Here is a 19,403-nt window from a genome sequence, read left to right on the forward strand (position 1 = left end):
ATTTTATGAATCAAAATCCACAATAATTTGGTATAACATCTCATAGAATCGAAGTTCAAAGGTTAAACAAAAATACTCTGATTAAACACAATCCATAACCATGTAAATTCAATCATCCTATAAATATGCATACATCAATTATTGCATAACACGCCAAGATGAATAGAATGCCTATTGCCTAGAGTCTTGTAATCATGGCATGAATCTAGTACAAGACGAGACATATAAGAGGGAGATAGATGATTGAAAGACACGTGAAATATCTTAGAATTAGGTAGTTTGTTCGGCCTATTTTGGTTGGATGAAAAAAGGGTTAAATGTACAAAATAACAATCTACTTTCATAAATTTTTTCTTACTATAACATTATACTTTCATTTTTTTTTCTTTTTACAATAATATGTTACTTTCAAATTATTTTTCATTAGAAAATATACTTTAAAAAATTTACCCCGATTATAATGGATAGATTTTTCAAAGTACAATATTATAATAAACATAAAATATAAAAATATATTGTCATAAAAAAAACAGTATAATAATAATAATAATAAATTATAAAAACATATCTATACTATATTATAAAGCATTTAACAAAAACTCTTAAATCAATGCATATTACTTAAAATTTAAGATTACAAGTAAATTGTGTGTAGGTACAACTTATTAAAGCTCCATTTTTGAATTCGTATAACTAACTGTAGATAAACATAATCAAATACATGATAAACATCTATTTTAAATATAAAAAATCTAAAATATAATTAAGATAAGCATTAAGTTCTAACAGAATTTTAATTATTATCTTTATAAACAATCATATTGTTAAACTAAAAATAAATTACTTTGTTATCAAATCTAAGTTAAATTATAATTAAAAAATTACACAAAAAATGAGGAATTTTAAATAGTTAATTTGATATCAATATCGATATAATTTTGTCAAATTTTTATGATATCTTTAAATTTATATTTTATTTAAAATTAAAAACATCATCCCGTTTTAAAAATCACATAAGATCATATTAAAATCAAGATATATCTCGCATGAATACCCTTTAAGTTATTATTTTATGTATTTAATCTGTAAAAAGATATTCCATCACGTGTCTCAAACCCTCCCACAAAATATTAAACGCATGCCATTGAAAAAAGACCCTTTTGGCCAAGGGGGCATCACTTTGCAACTTTTCTTTTCTTCACCAATAATTTTTTTAATTTTGGAGTGATTGACGAAATTTATGGTGAGGTGGGTCAAAGTTAAAAATCAAAATCAATAAAGATTTTCCTGAAGATTTAATTATTTATATCTGAGTCAGCTTATATGTATCTGAACTGATTTTAAGGGTTAGTTTTGTTGAATAGATAGAAAAATTCTCAGTAGCCTTACCACTACAAAAGAATTCGTTTTATAGGATGCTTAAAATGTCTAATCGTTTTAATAGCTTAGGGGGCGTTTGGTTCATCGAAATCTGGTGGAATTGGAATGGTCAATTCCGTTGACCAAATTCCATTCCAACGTTTGGTTACCCACTGAATGGAATTGAATTCCAAACATTCCCTCATTTTAAGGATTTCACCATTCCTTCATAAAAGTGATGGAACTGAAATCCATTTCATTCAAAATTGTGTAAATGACAAAAGTACTCTCTTCCAGTTTCATCATCTGCTAAACGATTTATGCTTGCTTCTCGTTTCTTCTTATCGATTATTGTTGTTGCTTAACGATTTCTGCTTGCATCCGTTTCTGCTTATCGATTACTATTGTTGTTTCAAGTTTCTGCTTAACGATTTTTGCTTGCTTCCCGTTTCTGCTTAACGATTTCTACTTGCTTCCCGTTTCTGCTTATCGATTATTGTTGTTGCTTCAAGTTTCTGCTACGATTTTCGCTTATCTGATTCGTAACGATTTCTCTGACGCCTGTTGTTTACCAAATTGATTTATACTTAACGATTTCTCCGAGCATGTTGTTTACCAAATCGATTTCTGCTTAACGATTTCTCCAGAGAAGAAGACATTTCTTTTCCAAATCGATTTCTGATTATTGTCATTTTACCAAATCGATTATTGATTCGAGAGACGCCTATCGTTTTGCTAGAAAGAAAAGAAGAAACCTTAAAAACGAGACTGCATCTTCATTTATATATATATATAGGGGAGCGATCAAATGAAAATCACTCAATTTGTAAAAACCGTAAAAATCTCATTCCACCAATCATAATTTTTCATTTTATTCATTTTTTTGTAATTATCAGAGGTTGATTAACGACGGATGAGAGTAGTTTTTACGGTTTTTACAAATTGGAGTAGTTTTCATTTGATCGTTTATATATATATATATATATATATATATATGTATATATATATATATGTGTATATATATATATATATATGTGTGTATATATATATAGAGAGAGAGAGAGGAACGTTCAAATAAAAACTTGTCCCATTTGTGTAAATCGTGTAAACTAATCTCATCCATTCATTTTCTTGATCAATGGTCAAGATTAGTTTGCTTTATTTTAGGAAATTAAATATATATATATATATATATATATATATATATTAAAAAATTATTTTATTTCAACAGTAAGGGCAAATATGGTAAACAAAATTTAACATTTGGTAACATTCTTCTAGATATTAATGACACTATTTTCATTTTTTAAAGCAATATATTATTTTTAACTTTAAATCACATCCATCAATAAAACATATAAAAAAATGAATATAACACACCATATTCAATTATACGGAGTGAATCGTTTTAAATTTTGAATTACATTATATGAACGAAATTGGTTTCATCATAAAAATGTTTCGGTTCACATAATTTATTTGCAACAAGACCCGGTTTCACGTTCATGAAACATGTTTCATTTTCTTTTTCATAATTTATTTTCAAAATGCACCGGTTTCATTTTCCTTTTCATCAACAAAATGAATCAACTACACCACCAATGCAACGGTTTCACCATAAAAATGTTTTGGTTCACCTAATTTATTTGCAACATAAACCGGTTTCACGTTCATGAAACCCGTTTCATTTTCCTTTTCATATTTTTTTTCAAAATGCACCGGTTTCATTTTGCTTCTCATAAAAAAAAAAGATTAACTACACCATCAATGCAACAGGTTCATCATAAAAAATGTTTCGGTTCACCTAATTTCTTTGCAACATGAACTGGTTTCACGTTCATGAAACCTATTTCATTTTGTGGATTTTGTTTGTTCATCTACGTTTTGATGATTTCATTCTATAATTCAATTGTTTCATCAAGACACGTTTCCTGATTATAACTCATGACAATATATGAAATCCAAATTATTAATATTTTAATATAATTAAATATTTAAATGTTACCATTTATATAATTTCCTTTATTATGTTTCCTTAATTAAGATTTATTAATAACTTCCATATTTAATAGAAAATATTGTAAATGACCGAAATACCCTTATTGATTAAATTTAATTAGAAAAAAAAGAATTTTCTCATTGGTCGAAATTGGTTTACACGGTTTCTTAGAAATGCACGGTTTTCATTTGAGCGTGCCCATATATATATATATATATATATATATATATATATATATATATAACAGTTCTGTAATAAAAAAATTGATGCAACAAAAAAAAAACGGAATCTATTGAAAATATCGATATTTACACGTTTTATGTTTGTATAAGTGGTAAACATTTTTTTCTCATTAAATGTTAGTTTTATTGTTATTTGTAATAAAAAAATTAAACTTTTTTTTTAAAAAAATATCAAAGAAAATGTATTTTTGTCTTTTTTCATCATTTCATTCTAATTTTGTTGCAAACCAAACAGACAGATTCCAATTCATTAAACATATTACATTTCATTACTGTCAACCAAACATTTGATCAAACCTGATAATATTCCATTCAAATTCCTTCCAGATTCCAATTCCTTTGACAGATTTCATTTCTTCAGAAATCATTCTGCGAACCAAACGCCCCATTAGTTTGTAGAATTTAAGTCTACCCAAGTACATAGTGTTTTATCGATATAAAAAGTGTTACAAGAGGTTTATAGAACTATTTTAGGTGTTTTAACAAGTATGTAGACAGATTCCAATTCATTAGACAGATTATATTTTATTCATGTCAACCAAACACTTATAAGAGGTTGTTCGATTCATTTTCCATTAAGTCTTGTATGGATAAAGATGTCTATAATGATAAATCTGTTTGTATGATATTTGATAAGTTGTTGTTCGGTTGTTATGCTGAATAAACAATCTAAATTGTAAAAATGACTATTTTACCTTTCACTAGAGAGAAACCTTCATCAAGAAGGCAAAACGAGTAGGTTTGGGGTGTGCTCGGCCAATTTCATGAAGGCAAATCGAGTAGGTAAATCAAGAAGGAAAATCGAGCAGGTTTGGGGTGTGTGTTGGGGACGATTTCACGATTTGCAGGTTTGAGATGTGCTCGTTCGATTTCACGACTACCGCTAGACGCCCCCCAAACTTCCTCCACCCTAATGGCGAGTGAGTCCCATCCACCACCATCCTTTGTTTTCACTTTCTTTGTAGTACCCTCTAACCTCGCCTCCGGTGTATTAATCCTCGTCGGAAACATCTCAGAAGAAGGTGGAAGGTTGCAAAAACTTACATAGATAGACCAAAGTCTATCTCGGTTTTATTGTTCGGTTATGGTTGCAGATGGTAAAAACGCATTAGAAGGCTTGAAAGAGACCAGATGCAAATGGCCGCCGTGGGAGAGAGAGCGATGTACGGGTGGTTGTGGCAGTGGTGGTCGGAGGCGGGGGGAGTTGGGACGATGAAGGGTTCCATTTTGGGGGAAAAGTGGGAAAGGGTGGATATGAAATAAATGGTTGAATAATCGATAGGACTTCACTTTTTTGGCTGACAAGTTAAGCCATTGGCTGACCGAATAAGCCAAAAGCAAACAACAATATATGGCTGACCGAATAAGCCATACAGGCTTAACAGTCCATTAAGCCATTACCGAACAACCCCTTAGTCAAACCTGATAACATTCCATTCAAATTCCTTTGACAGATTTCATTTCATCATAAATCATTTTGCGAACCAAACGCCCCTTAGGTTTTTTGTATTTGTCAGTTTAGGACAACAATTACACACCTTTGTTTATTTATTTTCTGTATATTTGGAGTTCACTTTGTGTGTATTTGTTCCATTATCTATATGTGCACAGTTCTAAGCAATTTCGCACTCGATATTAGTTGGTTATATTTGAGTTTAGGCTTTAGGGTTTTCATACTATATGACAGGGTGTTCACATAAAATTAAGCAATAGGGATGGGACTGAAAGTGTTGAGGAATAGTAACGGAATTCATTGTACTGATGATGTTTGATTGATATTAGGAAATAGGAATCATTATCATTGTCGTAGATGGACACACTCTATAATTAACACAAATCTATTTTGTACTACATTTACTTTAACAACCCGTCCCAAATGGATAGAAAGTTAGATTTGTGAGTTTCTTATAAGTTCAAAGTTGTAGACCACCGATTATTTTCATCATGATTTTAAGTTAAATTAAAAGCTATTCAGTTAGTTTAAAGTATCCAAACGTTTATGACAATATCACCCATATTTAGATGAGATATACCGAAAACCCTTGTCCTCATTTTCTAACACTATATGTATAGAGTTGACCAAACAAAGGATTTGAGTGCTCATATGGGAGGAATAATAGTATGGTTAAAAGCTACACATGAACCCCTTGTGGATCCCTTTAGAGTGCAAGGTAGGATAATATATGTTGCAGGTTAACTATGAGGAGGTGGCAACTTACAATCCTATTGATATGATATAATAGAATCACTGATCGAGTCAGAGACCTTCTCTTAGCTTACCAAGTCAATATTATGGGCCGTTACTCCGATAAGAGGGTTTTGGTAAACAACAACAGCTCTAAACACCTGTAAACAGTCTTTTAATAACTTTATAGCTGATACCTAACTTTTAGTAAGTGTCATCTTATTGAGCTTAAAGACAAGAGTCTGTTTACCCTGTTTAGGTCATGTCAAGTAATTTAGTCTCTTCATCTTCGATTAAATTGTTTTCTATAAAGGTTTTTACCAAATGTTTCACGGGAAGAGTTATTATTCTCACTTACCTTGTCGGGTAACATTCTCAACCTTCAAAATGAATTGAGTAAAACGTCTCTTACCGGTAACTACTATCTGGATAAGAATCTTCTCGCTCACTTATCCGGTAAGAATCTTGTTTTTGTTAATACCTCTTATTAAATAAGATTTTTGATTGCATACATGATAAGTTTTTGGTAAACTACCCTTATCTATGGCAATTTATTTGAAGATGTTCAGAAGGCCAAAAATTGGAACTGATATTTTGAATGCAGAATGGTTGGTCCACTAAGTAAATGGGTCTGCCATAGAAGCCCCAAAGAATCTGCTAGTGATTGCCACATAGATAGTGGACTTGCATACCCATTTGTGGTTTCTTTTAGTTGTTAAAACATTTAGCAACTTTGACGAAATGATTTGGTGCAGAATGATTAAAAAAATATAATGCAAAATAAAATATAATTGTTTGGTAATTATGTACAATAAAATTATGGGTCTTAATGGTTAAAGGAGATCCATGACACAAAACCATTAAGAGGGTTTTAGAACCATTAAGAGGCAGATTTTTTTTTACCAAACAATATTCACCTCTTAACAATTCAGAGATTGCCTCTTAATGGAACTATTAAGAGGTAAACAAACAACCCCTTAGAGTGGGTTGGTAGTAGAATAATGATGTCAGAAAAGAGAGTTAAGATGGGATTTTGATTCTTGATCATCTTTAATTTCAAACTCATTCATGAATCGTGCTTGATACCAGGATTGATCTGGTACATCTCGATGAATCCCATTTCAGTGCATCTCATTCTAATATGCTTTCAAAGGTGGAAATCCAACTACTGTGTCGTATTCTATTCTATCATATCCTATCTAAATACCAAACATACGTTAAAACAAGTATTTTTTTTATTAACATTTATTATATATTATAAATATAAATATAAATTAATAGGGTTTCATTTAAAAGAAAGGATCCAATTAAAGAATTTCCAAACTACATAAAGGAAGCAAGGAAGAAGACCACATCATTTGAATATAAATATGCCATGTTGTCTCTTCCACTCCAATACATACATATTCAAACATGGAAGGCCATGACCATGGAGATCAACCCCATCCCCATTCTTCCCCATTTGCTCCAAACATATCTTTCCTGAAATTATACCGCAACTTCAATCAGATAAAATTTCAACTGGGTTTTTGTTTCTATGGTTTGTAATTCATTGTTATTTTCGTTCTTATGATTTACAATTTATTTACCTTTTTGGTCCCTATAGTTTACAATCTTTACTGTTTCTCCCTTATAAGTTATAAGTACAGGGACGAAAATAGTAATAAACTGTAAACTATAGGGATGAAAATTGAAATTTCTAAATCATAAGAACAAAAACCGAAATTATTAACAAACCATAGGGACTAAAATGGTAAGTTACTTTATTTTTTATGATCTATTTTCCTGTGTTATTGTCGGTGAAACGACGTAGTTTTAGGGGGTAGGGACAAAGGTCAAAGTGCACCGTCCGTTAGATGGAACGATGCTCCTCGTGAACCGTGCCGTTACTGTTTCTCTACGTGTCCAGAGATTATTCACCATAATATGCGCACTTTAGCAAATTATAACGGAAAAAAGATTAGTGTGAACGAAAACTCACCGTCGACGATGAAATAGCCAGGTACCCACTCGATGAGTTCGCCGGCGGCGATAAGTATATCGAAGGACCATCCGTTTTGGGGCTACTACTACCTGAGCTTGTCGAATTCCCGCTGGAAACCGCGATTCCGGAGAATCCCAACCCATATGCCGGAGTTCCGTCTGGTTTAAATAGACCGTAATTCCTTTCCGATGTCGGTCCGGGCTTCATGTTCTCGTTGAACATAGCGAACACGAAGATGTTCAAATCGGAGTTAGGTCTCGCCGGAGTTCCTTTCTTCTGATTAATCAGTTTCAAGAGGTTTCCATTGTACTTCTTCGCGTTTTCCGGCGACGCTCCCACCTCGTTTTCGTCTCCCTTGGACGGCCAACCAGTCTCCGAGATCTGCACCGGCAACTTCTTGTAACCTAGCGACGCGAGAGCGGCGTACACCGCATCGATCTGAGCAAACAACATGTTGTCGTAATGTAAATTGTTGCCGGGATCTACAATTCCGGCATTCGGCTGAAACAGAACGAAATCGAGCGAAACTTGCTTCGGATCCGCCTTATATGCGAAGAACGGATAGGCATTAATTAGAAAAGGAGAACAGGTTTTCGAAAGGAAATCTAAGATCGGAGATATGCATCCTTTTAGATCTTGCCGGAAAGCTCCGGTGGACGGCGGATATGAAGATTGGAGTATAGCAACAGAATGTGCAGTGGTAACAGTAACTTGACTGTCTAATTTGAGGTTAACAAGAGCAGTGTGTACACTCTGCATCGCCGGAAGCAAGCAGCCGGAAAGAGAAGTATCATTAAACGTCAAAACCTCGTTGCCGACGGCAATGGAGGTGATTTTCGTGGCCGGCAAGTAAGCTTGAACATTAGATTTGACCCAAGCTTGAGCATTAGCTGGATCTGTCATTTTGGATAGGTATTCGTTCCCAAGTCCGACGATGAACTCAACGCCAGTGTTGGCGAAGGCCTTCAGGACTTTGGGATCGGCGTCATAGAGCTTAACTCTGTTAGCACCGATGGCTTTGACCAACGGAACTACATGTTCCGGCGACGGAAGGTTGTTGGCGATCTGGCCATAGTTTATCCCCACTGAAGATACCAACACCGGAAACAAAAACCCTGTAGCAAAGAAAAAAAGAAAATTAAGCAACAAAAACAAGAGAAATCTGCCATTTGAGGTCAAGATTAGATTACCAGTAAAGAAAAGGCCGAGGTTCACAGAGAAATGGGAATCCGCCATTTTGATGAAAGATTTGGAGAAGATGAGATGAGGGTTTGGTTATGTGTGGATGATTGGAAGGTAGAGAGTGACAGCAGTAGCAGAGCAGCCAGCAGCAGGAGGAGGTAAGTGTTTGATTCTTGGATATTTTACTCCTTTTTTTAGTAGAAAAAGTCGACTAGGAACAGAATGTTGTCTTATAACCACACCCAAATGGCTTATCTCAAGTCTAAGTTAAAGCTACCCTAATAATCACCTTGGATTCACGTGAGATAAACTTGTTTTCGTATTATTGTTTTATGGTTTTACAGGTCGCACAAAAAACAAGTTGGTCTCATTGATCCCGAGTTCGAATAAGCTATTATATCTACTTTTCTATTCATACAGACAGTCATTTGTGTGCACTTAATTAATTGACTCTCAATTCCATTCCAGGCTGTCTTTTGGGGGATGGGCCTATCTGGGCTGCATTCAAAAGCATTTATTTTCCATTTCTTTTCATCAAGCTAACATTTTTATCCCAAAGGATCTTGTAGAAAACGTAATGAGCCTAATTTAGTGAAGATTGTGGTTCGTGTAAGCCACAGGAAAGACTAACAGAAGGTGCAAAAGACATTACCCTTTTCCCATTTGTTGGATTTGATTACGACTTAGAAGGCCATTGGCAAAAAGAAATGACGAATAAAGAAAGGCATCCCGGGTACTTAACGGTTAGATAGGAAATAAAAAATGGTTATGGAGATAGGGAAATGGCTTTCGAATAAAGGTTAGCAACGGCACATATGTACAAATATGCTTTATTAAACATTTGAAAATAAAGTAGATGGGTGGTGGGGGGGATAATACAAAGAGGAAGATGATGAAAAGTCCAATCTGTTTTCCACACTAATTATCAAAACCATGAGACAAGCTTCACATGCCCAACATTCCCCTTCATCTATTCCTCCAAAAAACCTTTGTTTTCAAGGGAATTATTCACATGTTCTATCATGTTATCTTGGTCATCCCTTCACAATCAACCATGGATCTGATATCGTAGTGATAGAATATATGAAACCCTGTTAAATTACTGTTTAAAAGAGCTTTTGAAAAAAGAATGACGGTTTTGTATATATGAAGGGGGGATGGTACAAGTCAAGTCGATGAGAACTCCAACGTATAGCATTGAATGCAAATAGCAAGTTAGGAATACTTGGTGGTGTGTGCGAAGAACTAGAAAGGAATCTGGAATCTACAAGGAAAGAACAAATAATTAGGTGATAACGGTGTGGTCTGACACTGTTTTGGATGGGATAGGTAACAACCCAAGATGTTGTTTGGTTCGATGGAATCAGAAGGAATTGTAATGGTCAATTTCGTGACCAATTTTCATTTCTGCATTGTTTCGTTCTTTGAAAAATATTGGAATCTATGGATTCCCTTAGGCCATGTTTGGTTAATTCTTTGAAGATATTGAAATCTGAAGAAGTTGAAATGGCTAATACTGCTGATCAAATTCCATTCAGCCGTTTGGTTTGTACATAGAATAGAATTGAATTCCATAGATTCCACTATTCATAGATTTCATCATTCCATGGCATATGTGATGGAATTAGAATCCATTACAACCTACTTCAAAAAAATTGTTGCCACCATCAATTAGTATTATTGTTAGTTTTCTCATTATACAATTTTTTATAACTTAGGCATGAATGTATGAAAATGTCATAAAGGGTATTTTGGCCATTTCTCATTAATTCATTACAGTTCTGAAGTTGTATTTTACAAACCAAACAGATAGATTTAATTCATTAAGCAGAGTTCATTTCATTTCTTGAAATCCAAACACTTGTTCAAACCACAATTCCATTTCAGTTCACATAGATTCTAATTCTAATTCATTTAACATGTTTCATTCATTTCAAAATTTGAGTATTTGATTGATTCATTTGTGCTTCTTTATCGTCAACTAGAAGAAATATAATTTGTTTTTGTTTTTTTTATTAACCTAGATATCCAACCCACTATGCGAGCCGATTAATCCCAGGACGACCATCTGTTTTGCAGATAGTCCGGAGTCATCGCATCTGAACCTCTGTGGCCACATGGGGATTTTTATTCCTCTTTGGATTTGAACATGAGACCTCCTGGTACTTTTGACATTTGGAGTCAAAACTTAAACCAATCAGGCACCACCCTTGTGGTTATGTTCCGATCGTAACTCCCTAAATTGATGTTTCTCTTTGGGTCCCACATTCAATTTCAACTTGAAATTCAAATAATCATATATATTTCAGATAAATGAATTATGGTACAAAAAAAATTTAGTGCATAAGTTGGGTATGCGGATAAAATTGGACAGATAAGAGTGGGACAGAGGTGTGAAAGATTCGTGGAAAGTAATAAAATTTTAATTTAATATGAATAATTTAGTAATTAACTTATATTGTTTCATTTCTTTAATTTTTGCTTCATTTATTTTGGCAGGACAACAGATGCACTTTTGCCGCGCTTAGTCTTGTCATTTATTATGAAATAAGACTTGTCGTTTACACGTTTTGTTGGATTTAATCCCTCACCCTCATGGTCATCTATCTCGGACGTTAACCTAAGAAGACAAATCTGTCTTTATTCCATTTTTCGCAATTTTACATTTTTTTTTAATTATATGTTCAGTTTTTTAACGCTTTCACCTAAAAACACCAAAAACATGTAATAAATATTCAAACAAAAAGCAATATAAAAAATAAACTTAAAATCAACTTTGATGAGTAATCTCTTGACATATAACTCAGTTGACAAAGGAGTTGGATGACCTTGTCTCAATATAAGTCTTGGGTAGCCTCAACTGCGGTTGAGTGAGTCAAAAAATGTCCCCTTACATTAGTATCCTTAAAAATGGGTTTTATTTTGATCTTAAATAGATATTAAAAAACTTGTGTCTTTTATTTACTAATTTTTTTTGAACCACTACTATATACTATATACTAAAAAAGTTGGGCCCTTATTTTTTGTAGGCCTTAGGTGTGCGTCCAGCCCGCCCTCCCACCAAGAACAACCCTGACTAGAAGGAAACAACCTTCAAATTTTGGGGATCTTTAGCAAAGGACGAAATCCAAAAAAAAAAAAAAGGGGTAAACCTCTAGCGGGGTTTACATAATAAATGAAGTTTAGGAACCATTTCCTTAAAAATCGGGAGCGGACCTATGTATGTCTCAGTGGACGCTCGTAGACCCTCTCAACTAATTTTTGCAAGCAGAATTATGTTTTGTGTACGAAAAGGTTTACCCGCTAGACTGTGGGTGGTGTTTTGAAATATTATAAAATATAAGCAACTTCAATCAGAAAAAACCGAAAAAATTTATCTTGAAATCAAACTAAAAAACCAAAAAAGTCTAGCGAAATCGACCAAAAAATCTATCGAAATCAATCAAAAAACTTTAAAAAATCCCTTAAAACCATGAAATTCATATAAAATCGTATTAAAGACTTTAATCCACCTTCTATCCATCTTACATACGATTGTTAGGTAAAATTAATTTTTTATTGGCTAGTGATGATCATAAACATTAAAAATTGTGAATCTTGAAATTATTATTTGACACGTGGATTAAATTGCGTGTTATCAAAAAGGAAAGGAGCGTGGGAAAGCCGCCCACCTCTGGTCCCCGTTGCGTCGTATGGTCGACGACCACTCATAATAAGTTATCATTCATCATCTTTCGTCTCTGATTAATTTGGGCTTAGTTTTAATAATAAGTTATCATTTATCATCTTTAATATTTGATTAGTTTGAGTTTAGTTTTAAAAGTCAAATATATTAAGAGGTCTCAGGTTCAAATTCAAGAAAGAATAAAAATTCTCTTGTAGTCAAGAGGGTTCAAATACAATGATTCCGAGTTATATACAAAACATGTATTTGTCTTAAGATTAGTCGGCTCAAATAACGAGTTAGATATGCATGTTAATAAAAAAATCTTAAAAAGTGTATTTGTATATGTTTGATGTTTATCTTGGAAGTCTTCAACGTCGACATACAAGAATTCAACGCGTTTGGAAAGGAAACCGCAACGATTCAGCGTCTTCTTTCTGATATATATATATAAGCTTCAATACAACTTCTTTTCACATCAAGAAATCGAATCAAATCAAATCATAACAATCATCAAACATGAATTCCATCTTCAGTTCTTTCGATGCCGTTTCTGCCGAATTCATGTGCCAATCTTTGGGTTTCTTTAACAATAACACCAAATCTCCTCCGGCTGCCGCCACCGTTCAAGATGACCAAAAGAAGGTCAAACATGACACCACCGGCCGCCGTCCGAGCAGCAAAGGGGGTTACTCTGCACGGTGGGCACCGGAGTTGGACGGCCTTCACTGCTTCGAATCTCTTGTGTTTCATTAAGCTTATATGATCACACCCAGATCGTTTTCCTTGAAGATCTGAAGAAATTTTGGTTTTATTTTTCTGGGATTTTCAGAAAGATGATTGATTAATTTATATACCCTTGTAAAAGAGAAGGATTATTTGTACTGATTATTGATTATGTGTATAAAAATTTGCTTTGTTCGATTATACCTGGGATTCTTTATTTGTTCATGAACCTTCATCGATCATGGTTTGGATGGATTACTGGGAAGTCTTTAACTTTTGCTAAGGTTTATGACTGTTTATAGCCTTAAAAATTAGCAATTCATTATGAAACAGGAACGGTATAGCAATTTGGTTAACTCACAAAAGCGGTAATTCACGTGCTTAGGAAACTGTTGGAGAAGTATAGAGAGCGTATTCGGACTTTGTGTTTAGATTTGGAGAAGGTGTGTTTCACGAGCCGTGATCTGGGACCTGGAGAAGAGGTTACCGTGGCCGTGGAGAAACTGGGGTCTTATGGAAACACCATACTTGGTTCATATGCGTACTTTCTCGTGCTTCATTCACCATATATTAATCTTTATTTATGCTGCATGTTTGCTCACGCTTGCAGAAACCGGGGTTTTATGGAAACAACTGTTCTACTCTTAAGAATAGAGCTCAGGTCTATGTATATCCCCCTATACTTTTAAGTAGGATTTACCAGGTCCGTTTGGTTTGGTTTACATGTGCTCCAACCAGTCACCAGAGCCATCCTCCGTCTCTACGAACATGCTCAAATCACCGCTACTTCCTCCCTCCTCTTTCAACTTATCTATGATAGTCGCAACTCCTAACACCATGCGGTAGACCTTGTTTGGAGTCTTGTCAAACATGGTTCACCCACAAATCCATCCAAACATTCTCATTTCTGCAACCTCCAACAAAAATGTTTGGCTTTTGTTCGAATCTATAAGCAGTCAAGAAGAGGTGCCCAATCAGCTTCATCAAGCAACAAAAGATAAGACTGCATGATCAACACATGACAAGACCATGTTCATGGCATCATCAAAGGGTTTTTGGTTCCATGCCCATGTTTTCCAAGGATATGGTGTTCTTGGTGGGTTCATGTGAACTTTTGGGACGTGAGAATATCTGAAACCCCATTAGATTACTCTCCAAAAGAACCATCGATGATAGAAGAAAGGTTTCAACAGATATAAAAGCAGAAATGGTCAAAGTCTAGCCGATGTTGTTGGATCAGCAAGCAACTATCATAAAAGAACAGCAAATTGAGTCGAGAAAAATGAATTTTCCAGTTATTTGAGCAGCATCAGAATGATAATTTCAAATAAATACATAACTATCATACTTTCTCATCATGATTATAAGCTGCAACGACTCTGAGAAAAGATGAATGATCTAAAACAAAATACAATTATATCTGAAATCTGAAAGAGGAGTTGACCTCTGCAAAAATCCCTTCACAATTTCCTTCCCATCTTTGCAAATCTTCTAGCAACTCCAAATATAACAGCTTTTGTCAACAACCCCCTATCAATGGTGCAAGCAAGTGCAATGGCTCCCCCTACCACCAAAAGCTTCGGAATGTTCTTCCCGGATGGCTTCTCGTCATCAGAAGCTGCTTCACAGGTTTCGATTTCTTGTGAATCGTTTGTTGTGTTCTGCAAGTATCTAAGACGTTCGGAGCTAACTTTTGAATTGATATGAGCCATGTAAGCACAATGAGAGAGTGGTGCTCCTGATGCCATGTGTTTCTGATACCATCGCAAACCGCGATCTATCTTCTTCACGGCCCCCCACATGCCTTGGCGGACACCAAGCTTTGCGATTTCCCACGGAATCCCCATGTCTTCATGATGGAAGAGCAATACTTCACATGCACTCATTTCCCCATCCCCTTTCCTTGATTCAACTGGTAATTACATGAAAAGATATTCTTAATCAAGCTAATACTAGGAAACACACAAGAAGGGTATGTGTAACATCCTTGGCCAACCGTACCAGATATTGTACGTTTTATATACACATGGACTCACAGTTTTAACACACGTCTGATAGACGAAGTATCCAGTCCCTTATAAGGCAACCTTTTCCCCCTCCCTAACCACATAATGGGGGTAGGATGTAGGCATCCCTTTCCTCAACCCAAGGGGTAGAGAGGTAGGCTCTAAGGGGTAGGATGGAAGCAGATATTTCTTTGAAGTATATAATATTTATATACGGCAAATACAACAAATAAACTCACACACCTTCCTCATCTATGGTGAGGTTTGAACCCCTGACCTCCTAGAAGGCCAAGGGCTACGATACCGCTAGGCCAAAGGCCCTTTGATAGATATTTCATCTATCGAAGAGGTAGGGTAAAGGGGGAGGATGTAGGCAGGCCTTTCCTCTATCCAAGGTCTAGGGGCAAGATGTATGCAGACTTTTCCTCTGTCCAAGAGGTAGAGGTGTAGGGTCTAGGGGCATGATGTATCCAGAGACCTTTCCTCTGTCCAAGGGGTAAAGAGGTAGAATCTGGGGTAAGATGTACGCATACCTTTTCACTGTCCAAAGGGGTAGAGAGACTCAAATATTTCCTCTACCCCAAGGGGTAGAGAGGTTGGTTCCATGATGACAGACCCTTGGCTTGCAAAACAAATGTTTTGAACAACGCACTTGAATGAGAAATCGATATCTTAAAAAGACATTTAGTGCATTTATTACCTGCACGAATGGACCAACTTGAATAGTACAAGTCAACACGTCTTGGTTTAGTGCGTCGTGGCACAGAGGGGTATTGTATTCCCTGTAACAAACATAATCAAAGTTTGAGTATTTTAATGAAGAAGTGACCGAAAACCAATTCCTAATTCATATGAACATTGAACACCATTGCATGACTAACAACCTCAATGAACGAATTGCCATCAGAAGAGGGGGAAATTGCAGGCAGGTAGTCAATTCTATGATATCCATAACAGTAGTTTCCATTCACAATATTTGTAACGAAGGCATTGCAGAAACAACAAAAGGAAAAGAAGAAAGCGAAGGATCTTCATTCTCTTACCTTTGTAACACAGTAATAGGTTTTCCCCGACTCCCAGATTCTCCGGCCAATTATGTATTCTCTGTCGCTACAAAAAAATGGGAACTGCACAACCGATTGGGGAATCGTAAGCCCATAAACCAATGCAGCCAACGAAAATAAAGACATACTGAATTCGAAATGAATCTTGTTTTCATACCTTACGAACCCACTTAACCACCATAGTTCCATTATTCGGGCATTCCTCCAATGTTTCAGCTTCTAGTAGCATATCATCCCACTTCAACCGAAATTCATCATCCCAAAAGAAATCCCTCATCAATTCAGGAGTGGTATCTTCATAGACAGTTCGTGAACGATATTGTGGAGGTCCAATCTTCAAAATCATACAACATAATACACTTAGTTGCTATAAATAGAAATATCTAGCAAGAATTCAAGATTCAACAATCTATATATATCTACACAATGGTTGTGGATTCAAAGTGCCATGATAATAGCATGAAATGCTAAAAATGGAAAGAGATAAAGAAAGATACCTCAGGATCTCTCCTCCATGCTTGATAGCTCATATTTGAGGTTGATCTGTCCATCATCCCAATCCAAGAAAGACCTCCATCTTTCTCTTCCACAAGTTTGGATATATGCTTCAAATCATCTTCTCCCACAAAATTCTTTCTTTCGTTATCCAATTTTGACAAACTAAACACATAAAAATCAAATTAGATTACAATTTACAACTTACCCACATGGCAATTCAATCTATACATTCTCAGTTCAAAGATTTTGGTTCAAATTTACAGTCAACGAAAAGCTATAAAGTAAAGTGGGGTCTAACCTGGAATCTGGAAATGAGATTGAAGATGGCCCGGATGAAGCAACCTCCAGAGTCCCCATATCAGAAAAGGGAAAAAAGTAACTGGGGAGTTGAGATTTCAATGAATTGAAAGTAGGGATTGAAGAAACGATGTCAATAGAAGAGTAACTCTTTGGAGGAAGATAAGTGGTTGTTAGATTGTTAATGGCGGAATTAGCCCATCTGGGTCGCCATACCCACCCAACCAAAACCCCAAAAAGAACCGCAATCCAAAGAGGTAACATAAACACCATAAGATCTGGTAACACATTCCATAGATTAGGTCCTTGTAAGATCTTCAACAAAGCTCCAACCAACGCCATTAGAAGAAGATAAAAAGAAACACTCGAATTCTTCAACCTTTTCGTAGATATAACGAAAACCCAGAAACCACAGAAGAGAAAAGAAGAAGAAGAAGAAGATGGAAAACCCTCGGTCCAATCGAGTAAAGATTGAGGTTTAAGGAACGATCGATTGGACACAGCGGTGAATGGAGGGTCACGGAGAAGAAAAGAGAGGGAGAATGGGGTGGATAAGAAAGAGAATCGAGTCTTATGTATGGGGAATAAGACAACAAAAGGAATGGGATTAGAGGATGAGAGTGAAGATAAGAATGGTAAGCGGTCGATAGAGAAGCGTAGCTGATTCCCGTAGGTCCCCCTTACTCTTTATGTGGTGTAAGAAATTCGGACAAATTTCTGCAACCACCAGTCACCACCACCACCACCACCACCGGAGAATGAATCTTATAGGCTCAGATATTGAAGGGATTTAAAGATTAGGAAAAACAAAGCAGAAATCTTGATGGGGTTTCCCTAAATAATCTGCAAAATGGATGTGGATGAGGATGAGATTGAATGAATACAGATTTGTTGACTGGGCGTATTTATTGGTTGAGTTTTGTGGTTTGGTCAGTGGGGTGATTGCACCGCGTTCTTCTTCTTCCTCCTCCTCTCTCGTTTTCCACGTTCCATTCAAATTTTACATAATTGACTACAAAATCTCTGACTTTCATTTCAATATTTCTTCCCCTTTTTACTTTTGATCATATGCCTACATCAACCTAACACCTTAATAAGAACTAAAGTTTACTCCCTTTAAACGCTTGTTGTAACAGCACGATCGTCTTAATTTTTTTAGAGGTTTTGTTAGATTGTATTAAGAGGGTGTTTGGGATTTGCTTATTTGAAATAAATTGTGTTTTTTTTTACAAAAGTATTTATCAACTTATTATAAGTCAAAAGGGTTTAACTTATTAAAAAAACTTCTTATTACCGGTTTGGTACCGGTATAAGTTGTTTATCCAAACACTCAAAAATGCTTGTTACTGGCGTTACACTGGATTAAGTCAATAAGTTGTTTTTATAAGCAATCTTAAATACCCCTAAAATTAGATTGGTTGAAATGGATAATATATGAAATGAGATATAAAATTTCACTTTATATTAAAAATCTTTAAACTTAAACCAACAAATATATATGGAGAGGAAAAAAATTCAATTGCAAACCAATTTTCAGTTGTGGACCGATGGATTGTATCATTCATTCTGAACAGTTCATGAACGTTCACCTTCGTTATTCATACTGAATGTGGATACGGAGGACACTTGTCACGTCCTCCTTTGTCCCCCAGTTCACAACCGAACCCCTCTCTCTTTCTCTCTCTATATATACATATATGTATTTGCCACCATAAGTCGCGTTTTGAAAAAGGTTGTGATCTCGTGATGGTTTAGGGCTTGACCTTGCCGCGACGTCACGTCTCATACCCACGTGTTTATTTTTGTTTGTCTTAATACGTATGCCAAATTTCAAAAATAGGTGAAATTCTCTCATAAAAAAATATATAACTAGAAAGCAGACACTTGTTTTGAAAGATCAGTATTTATTTAATAATAAACTAAAATGGAAATAAAGTCATTTAATTTGGAATGAAATGATTGACTAGAAAAACATATAGTATTAAATAAAATAACTGTTACTGTAATCTTTTTACTCACGAAAAGAAACAAAAGTAGCAGTAAATCTCTAAGCTCGAATGAAGACGACAAAAACTCGAAGCTTGTCCCAACATTCACTCGACAATTTCATTCGTATCATTATCTCTTATTCGGTATTATTATGGCAATTCGATTGCATGTACTCTAAAAATGGCAGTATACATTTAATACTAGGATA

The 19,403-nt window shown here is 35.1% G+C and overlaps 2 protein-coding genes across 3 annotated transcripts; both read right to left on the minus strand.

The window, feature by feature from the left end:
- Positions 1-7,051: 7,051 nt before the first annotated feature.
- LOC112499641 (glucan endo-1,3-beta-glucosidase 11-like) lies at positions 7,052-9,543 on the minus strand. 2 transcript variants are annotated; one of them, XM_025102952.1, is made up of 3 exons: positions 8,960-9,542; positions 7,767-8,884; positions 7,052-7,267 (listed from the first exon to the last, which is right to left on the minus strand). In XM_025102952.1, the coding sequence occupies exons 1-3, from the start codon at positions 9,003-9,005 to the stop codon at positions 7,193-7,195; spliced, it is 1,239 nt and encodes a 412-aa protein (XP_024958720.1). In that variant the 5' UTR covers positions 9,006-9,542; the 3' UTR covers positions 7,052-7,192. The 2 variants fall into 2 exon arrangements, with proteins under 2 accessions (XP_024958720.1, XP_024958719.1); XM_025102951.1 differs by having other exon boundaries at positions 7,767-9,543.
- A 5,066-nt stretch (positions 9,544-14,609) lies between these two features.
- Positions 14,610-17,865, minus strand: LOC112529185. Its single transcript, XM_025140309.1, has 6 exons — positions 17,208-17,865; positions 16,909-17,071; positions 16,569-16,745; positions 16,391-16,474; positions 16,048-16,129; positions 14,610-15,253 (listed from the first exon to the last, which is right to left on the minus strand). The coding sequence occupies exons 1-6, from the start codon at positions 17,546-17,548 to the stop codon at positions 14,802-14,804; spliced, it is 1,299 nt and encodes a 432-aa protein (XP_024996077.1). The 5' UTR covers positions 17,549-17,865; the 3' UTR covers positions 14,610-14,801.
- Between the last annotated feature and the right edge of the window lie 1,538 nt (positions 17,866-19,403).

This window comes from Cynara cardunculus (assembly GCF_001531365.2).
Source record: "Cynara cardunculus var. scolymus isolate 2C chromosome LG 16, CcrdV1, whole genome shotgun sequence".
In the NCBI taxonomy this organism is placed as follows: domain Eukaryota; kingdom Viridiplantae; phylum Streptophyta; class Magnoliopsida; order Asterales; family Asteraceae; genus Cynara; species Cynara cardunculus.